Raw genomic sequence first — 7,638 nt, forward strand, 5'->3', positions numbered from 1 at the left:
CACTACCAGAATCCAACCTGCCAGCCCTTGTTTCCTCATCAACAGCTCTCTGGGCTCTGCGGACTCAAATGGGCTGCCTGGAAAAGCTTCATAGACATAAAGCACACTGTTGCTGTTGGCCACTGGACCCTGCTGACTTTTAAAATGCCAGAATCCAGACTTTTGTTGTAAAACATGCTCTCTGGAGTACTTATTGTCAATCAGCAGCAGCCAGGAATCATCATGGGTACAAAATGAAGTGAAATATGAACATTGAGTGGCAGCCAAAATTAATTTTATCATGGGACAACAGGATTCAGAGTGAGACACATGTGCAGAGCATGCTGTGTTGACTTTGTGGCCAAATGTATATATTTCCTTTGGAAGGCTTTCGAAGGGGGGAGGGCTCTCTTGCATCTCTGCTTGAAAGGCTTGATCTGGAACAAATGTTTTATGACTCTTGGTGGAACAACACTGTAAATTCTGGTTGTTGGCTCATGGATTGCTCATTGTTTGTTTGCCAAGCTTTTCCTCTTCCCCCCTTGTGTTTCTTTCACTCGCTAAAGTCTGAGCACTTACCTCACTCTAACCATTAATAGAAACCATGGATATACACTGCTGGCTTTTATTCAGAGACAAGAGACGTGAGCAGAAGACTCCAAAGTAGCGCTGAGACATGCATTATTGTTTTCTTCACCGGTTCACAGAAACACACCAGCATTAGCAATGTTATTTGCTTTCTATATCTCAACAATCCACCACAGTAACATTCATCTCTTTAGTACCACCAGAAAGTTACTGCATGCTCTTTTTGTACATCAGCTCTTGATATGCACGATCTGTTTGCAACACCTCCTGATGACACACAGCTTTTCGCCATTTCCCAGACTAAGGGTGTTCCTCAGTGGAGCGGTCCAATCTGCGTAATTGATCTCAAATGTTTGGAATACATGCTTCCCTTTTGATGCACATATGGCCATAGTATGTGTCTTCTTATAGGCAGAGATGACAGGATATAGATTATTTCATGTTTGGAACTATTCAAGATTCTCAGCACCAGCAGATGTGTTGTATTTTTTTCTGTCACATACAGAATAGAAGATAGCATTGTCTTACAATTTGAGCGAGGGCTTTGAAGCAGCTCAAAGGTTTACATATCGTCAGAAACTAAAAAATAATCTGACTAATAAACTGATTATAATTTAATTAGTAACAGATCAGAACAAAGTTGGTAGAAGTTTACAACAATCACACAAATGTGTGATTTTTCTGTAACCATCTCCTACATACTAGAGGGCACATCAGTTGATTAATATTTATTAGTATTTGTACATTCACAACTTTCCCACAGTCCCACCACAGCACTCAGTCAGCAGATTTTCTGCTGTTTGGGATCACTGTCCTGTTCATGATACAGTTTAAGTTAAGTTTCACCTGTCAAAGTGATGGGTTTAGATTTTATTGTTAAATACTTGTTAAAAATTGAAAGATAAGGTAGCTGGATTATTGGTAACTGGTAGCCTTGGTAGTTGAAAGTTCAGTTTTACTGACATTGAACTAAAATTTGATGTGTTGACAGTTTTTTTACAAGACATACTTTAACTTAAGCTCCAACAGATTAAACAAGATAATACCAATTTAAGGAACACCAGATTTTTGATATGTAAATGTTGAAGACGGTGCATGCTTCCCTTCAACCAACATTATAGTGATAAAACACAAGATTTTATCCATGTTATTTTGATCGATTGTCAGTTTTTTAAGGTCTGAAGAATTACCTTCCAGTTGCAGTAACATCCAGTTTTTAGTTTTTTTAGATTTAAAATACACGATACAACACCACCTCTTGCCCGTCGACCCCTGGAGAAAAGCACCAGCTGCCCTTTGACACCTGCATGTAAAAGAGTGTAAAGAAGGTGAATGATTGGATAAAATACTTGATACGATTTTTTCTTCTTAAAAGAAGAGATACATTCAACATTTTTTGCTGTATTTGATTATGAAATATAAAATGTTACTCTTCTGTGAACATTTGACATAAAACAAAAATTAACCAATCTGTATTGTAAATATAAAAGTTTGATTCTAATTAGTTCATTTTTATGTGAATGCAAGAACAATATTTTGTCTCAAAGCTCAAGTATTCAATGACATGTATTTATATTTTCTATTTAAGCCAAAGGCAGAAATGATGTTTTGGTTTTCTACTTTTTCGTCTGTCAGCTGGGCCGAGACAGAACACAAGCAGAGAAAGTTTGTTAAAGCCCAGAGTGGGTCGTTCATATCTCCGCTTTAGATTCCTGAGGTTTTCTGTGCTCTGGAAGGCCTGGAGCTAATTTGGCTTTCAGGCTTTTCCCTGTAATTCTTTGCGACTAATTATGGTCGTATTCTCGCAATTAAACTGATAAACTCTGCTGAGCTTGGCAAGAAGAGTGCAGTAGCTCTCGCCCCTCCTCCTCCTCCTCTTCCTGCTCGATGGCTCAGAGCACCTCCCCTCTCCTTCTTCGTAATCTTTTTTTTTTGGAGACCACTTGTAGTAAACAAACTAAAAATAAAGTCAACCTAAATTCTTCGATGGAGTCTGTCCTCAGTATTTACAGCCTCTGGTGACAAATCCAGGAACCCAGAGAGGAGCGTCCAGAGGTCAGACAGATGTTGACCATAAAGATTTGGAAAGTTATGTCTGCGAAACCCAAACACTTCAGAAAGTAATTTCTTTATTAGTAGTACCAAAATACTTACTTATAACCAAAGGACATTTACATCAGACTATGACAAGAGCAGGTCATATGTATTTGCACTTAGATTAAAACTAATTTGGGCTACCAGCTCTGTTTAGCTCCAGCATACAGAGGGGATATTTTTGGCAGGAAGGAAAATAAGCATGGAAATAAAATGAGGTAGACTGCCTTTATACCATGAACTTGGGTAAGCCTCCAGCACATGGAAATGTTTATCGTTCTGAAATGAAGCACATGGTACATATTGTATCAAAAGTTGTTCCTCCTAAATGTGGAGTGGCCAGTCTGAATTCTTTTCACTCACAGATTTTATTGTCAACCGCAAAAACCTAAAGGCTGACAAATATGTTTTTGCCCGTATCTGTTCATGTGTCTGACTGTTACCAAAACCCCTCAAGAACCACTAAACACCTTTAATGAAGCTTACAGGAAGCAATCATTGGATTCACATCTACAACTGATTAAAGTTTAGAGTTAATCCAAGTCTAGGTTTTTTGACGGTTCCTAAACTAAAAAAAAAAAAAAAACACTATAATGGCTTTAACATTTACAGACATTATACAGGAATTTGGGGTGGTTTTTGTTCTAAATTTTCCTATTAATTATGTTGTTGGAGTCAACTCTATCTAAGAAAAAAATCACAAAAACCACTGGATGTAGTATTTTAATAAAACTTTCTGGAAATAACTAATATTTATACCTCTACAACATATTAATACTTGGAGCCAACCCAGTTAAAGATAGACACTGTGGCCTGATGAACAAACAAAAACACAACTATGATTCAGTCCGTTTGACATGTTTTGGGTGCTGTACCTGTGAAACACTTTCTCCTTCTGGCCAGTCTGTCTGTTTCTGTATTTACTATCTGTGTCTCTGTGGAGAGTTTCTGTTCCCCGTTGTCTCTTGTGGCTATTTTGAAGCACACCTATGCTTTAGTGATGACATCCTACCCCCGTCTTTGCTGTGTAAACAGACACCTCGCTGTGCACAGGGACAAAACTATGCAGAGCATTTTTGTAGAGGCTTCACAACAATAGCTGGGATGTAGTGAAGGATGGGTTTCACCAGTGTTTGTGGAGCTGGTTTAAATAAAAAAAACTTATCACCCGGTTTGTCTTTTTTTTTTGGTTTCAGATTTCTGAAGGAAAACAATCATAATAAGCAAGGAGTTTCAATTGAAATGTTGATGTTTATGGTCGAATTGAATGCACTAATATTTAATAAACATATTCGTTCAAGCACAGCATCACCATTTAACATGTTTTTGCAGAAGGAAATACCCTGGATGCTAACTAAAGCAAACACAAGACAGCACATTTCCCCCCCACAACAGATGCCTTTGTCTCCTAACTCTCTTGTTTTCCCCTCCTCTAGGTATCGCAGGGCTCAGAGGTCCGCTTTGAGCAGGGAAACTTCACCCAGATCCAACTGGAGACCCTACCCCACGGCAACGATCACCTCCTCAACTGGGCCCAGAAGAAGTACAAGGCCGTCACCTCCTTCACTGAGCTCCGGATGACTCAAGCCATCTACATCAAAGTTGGGGAAGGTATGCACCTGAGTCAGAAAAAAAATCCCAAACATAGCTGCAGGCCCCTGAGCAGCCCCTCTTCTTCCATGCACTTTAACTTCTTAACTTTACTTAGCTTTTGTGCTTTAGCCTAGCCTAGAGGTTTAAATCCACTAAACTTTGAAAAGAACTGCCTTCCCGTCATAGAAATTTACACCCTCACACGGTTTCACTGTCTGCATGTGGCTTTTTCTAAACTCAGACTATTTACAGTTATAAGAGCTATTAGATCCCTCCAAGAATAATAGCAACATTTGTTGAGATTAAAACAACTTTAGAATATAGACTAAACACAATTACACGCTCTCTGTATGTTTTGAAGTTCAGTACGAGATTTATATGAAAGTAAACAAATAGTCCCCACGTGTTTTTGAGTCATTGTCAAACAAAGCTGCTATGGCTTGGAAGAATAGTAATTCCTAAAAGACAGTTTTCAGTGCGTTTTAGGCTGTGTCATTACTTGAGAAAATAGTTACCAGAATAATATAATTGTCTAAATGCTGAGTCAGAGTTCATACGATTGTTTTCCTCTTTATAGTTTCTTTCTTACATTATTTGCAATCAAACTACCATCTTGGTGCTATTTTAATTACACATGTAGAAAAACATTCAGATCAAACTTGAATGGTCTGCTATGACTTTAGTTTTTTATTTTTACATTTTTCAAATTTTAATTTAATTTTACAATATTTTCTCTTTTTCAAAACATCGTTCTCATTGAAATCCACTTCAGCGTACTTGTGTGGTTTTTGTCTGTTCTGTTTTACCTTTTAGGTATGGTTTTGCTAATTTTATCTTTTACAGTAGCTATAGCTTTGCTAAAATTAGCAAAACTATAGCTACTCTTTATGTACTTGTGCTTTTGCTAAATTTAGCTCTTGGCTACTTTTTTGCTACTGTTGTGCTCTTTGATTTTAGCTGCTTTGCTGGTTTTATGTTCAAGCAGTTTTGCTAGCTTTATCACATGGCTCCTATTTTACAGGTTTTCACATTTTACTACTGCTTTACAAATGTAATGTTTTTGCTACGGTTTTGCTCATTTTAGATTTTTGCTATGTTTAGCTTGTTTTATCTCTTAGTTTCTGTTCTGCTGGTTTAATCTTTTAGCTATTGTTCTGATCGGTTTAGCTTTTAGCGAGTGTTTTGCACAATTTTTGCAACTTCTTGTTGCTTTAGCTTTGCTGTTCTGCTGAATTTACTAAAAATAGCAGAAGGTTTGAAAAAGAAAAGATTCATTACAGCATTTTAATTTAAAATGTGATGAGGAGTGTGAAGTTATGAAGCTGTAGTTTGTGAAGACTTTCCCTTTATAATTTTCTGATTCTTATTAAACTTTGCAGCTCATATTTAAGCTTTTACCGAGAACGTCTGCTACGCCTGTATCTGCAGGAAATCCTGGCCATATCACTGCTGTTGATTCAAGTCCATCCTCCATGTTGAGAGTGTGGCGAGCAGAGTGGTTGCTCAGCCTGCTCACTTGGCAGGTTAGGGGATGTGGTTTGGCAAAAGCCCAGAGTGCCACAAAGTTTGTTTCAAATAAAGAGCTGTAAATGTTCACAGCGAAACATCTTCAGTGGTGTTTTATGAAGATGGACATGTTCTCACTTAGATTCCTACCTGGGCTCCTGCTCAGGTTTTCTCTTCAGCCTTTGATTGTAGTGATCATTGTGGGTTTTTCTTATTATTTTTTAAAGAGTTCAAACAAATTACCCACATGATTAGAGTCCAGTGATCAGAGCTCACCCAGCCTCTTCTCATTAGGCTGGTCAGAGCTGTATTAGTGCTGTATTCAGAAGTAGAATAACTGGAATCCCAGTATTTGAGTCACTAGAAAAGATTTCCTCTGTTACCACAGCTCATCTCAAAATAAAAAAATATCTTAATACCAAGTTCTTTTTCAACAGGAGATCCAATTTCTTTCCGAAGCAGAGTGTACTGTTCTGTAGCTGACCTCAGACTCTGATGTCATGTTGTAAAAAAAAGTCCAGCGAGCTGTTGTTATCATTTGCTGGATCAACGTCAGTCCACAAATCGTCCGTCCGCTAACACAAACTTTTCTCTGTTTTCAGATTCCTGGTTTTCTGACACCTGTAAGATCGACACCATGTTTCTGTCTCTGAATTACCTGGGCAGCTACCAGGTGCTGCAGGCGTCGAAGGGCTGTGTGCTGTCTGCGCCTGAGAAAAACAGAGAAGTGCACATCGTTGACCTGCAAGCTCCAAACTCGAGCAGGTGAGCAGCCAAAACTGTCAAAATGAAGAATACGTGTTGCCGTTCTTCTTTTCTTTGAGGGCAGGTCGCTCTCACCAAGCTTTGCGGAATGAGGTTCACAAACATGCGAGCCGGATGGGTTTGCCTGTTCACATAGTGGTGTTCTTTTGAGGAAGATTTATCAAAACACACTCTGAAAGACTAGGTTGTTATAGAATGTACTCTTTATCCAAGCATTACTCTGAAAACCCAAAAGACTGAAAATCTGGGAAAGCTTTGCTAGGTATGCTCTATCTCTTGTTCTATCTCGTCTGTAGTGCATATGGCTGTTTTTTTCTGGGAATGCATCCAGTTTATTAATTATTTGGCCAGCAGTAGAAGGCGTTTTAACACTGAGGTTTATTTTCTCAATTCTTCTCTGCAGTGCTTTTCAAGTGGATGTCATTGTGGATTTAAGGCCTCTGAAGACTGATGGTGTGGTGATACGGGACGTCACCTTGCTGCTTAAATGTGCGAAGTCTGTCAATTGGGTTGTCAAAACCCACAACGTGATGGGGAAGCTGGATGTAGTGGTGAGCTGGCATCAAAACAATAAGCATATAAACTTCACCGCAACAAAGAAATCAAAATACACTCATAAGAACAACTTCATAACGAAATTGTCAAATCGAGAAGTGTAGTAAACTGGCACATCTTCTTCACTTCACAAGTTTGGAAAAACTGTAAAAACTTTATGTCTTACCTCTAAGAACTGCTGTGGCTTCGTGGAGCCAGGGCTTGGAGTTTCGGAGGCATCATAAACTTTCACAGCCAAGGCCACTGGAACTGAGCAGAGTCAGAGCTGCTGTGTATCAGATACGGTGTGGAATACGAGCAGCACCAGATCCAGCCACTTTTTCTCAAGTTGAAAAGTTGTTGGAACCACCTCATTTCATACAAAGGAAAAACACAAGCTAATCACTGCAGTTTATCAAAGTAGCATTAACTTAGCTGCAGGCTCAGCGTGTGCATGGAGTTAAAAAATTAAATCTTCATTAGTGCTACTTAGGTCTCACTGGAACTTTACAAACTTTAAGAACATGACACCTACACCTACACACACACACACACACACACACACACACACACACACAC

General features: G+C 38.8%; 1 protein-coding gene across 1 annotated transcript in view; it reads left to right on the forward strand.

The window, feature by feature from the left end:
* Positions 1 to 7,638, forward strand: part of tgfbr3 (transforming growth factor, beta receptor III) — a 90,064-nt gene that overhangs the window by 56,026 nt on the left and 26,400 nt on the right. The window contains exons 5-7 of the mRNA XM_014025102.1: positions 4,098 to 4,272; positions 6,363 to 6,525; positions 6,929 to 7,076. Of these exons, the coding sequence (XP_013880556.1) occupies positions 4,098 to 4,272; positions 6,363 to 6,525; positions 6,929 to 7,076 (486 nt within the window). The remainder of the gene's footprint in view (positions 1 to 4,097; positions 4,273 to 6,362; positions 6,526 to 6,928; positions 7,077 to 7,638) is intronic.

Source organism: Austrofundulus limnaeus, unplaced genomic scaffold, assembly GCF_001266775.1.
Source record: "Austrofundulus limnaeus strain Quisiro unplaced genomic scaffold, Austrofundulus_limnaeus-1.0 Scaffold456, whole genome shotgun sequence".
Classification (NCBI taxonomy): domain Eukaryota; kingdom Metazoa; phylum Chordata; class Actinopteri; order Cyprinodontiformes; family Rivulidae; genus Austrofundulus; species Austrofundulus limnaeus.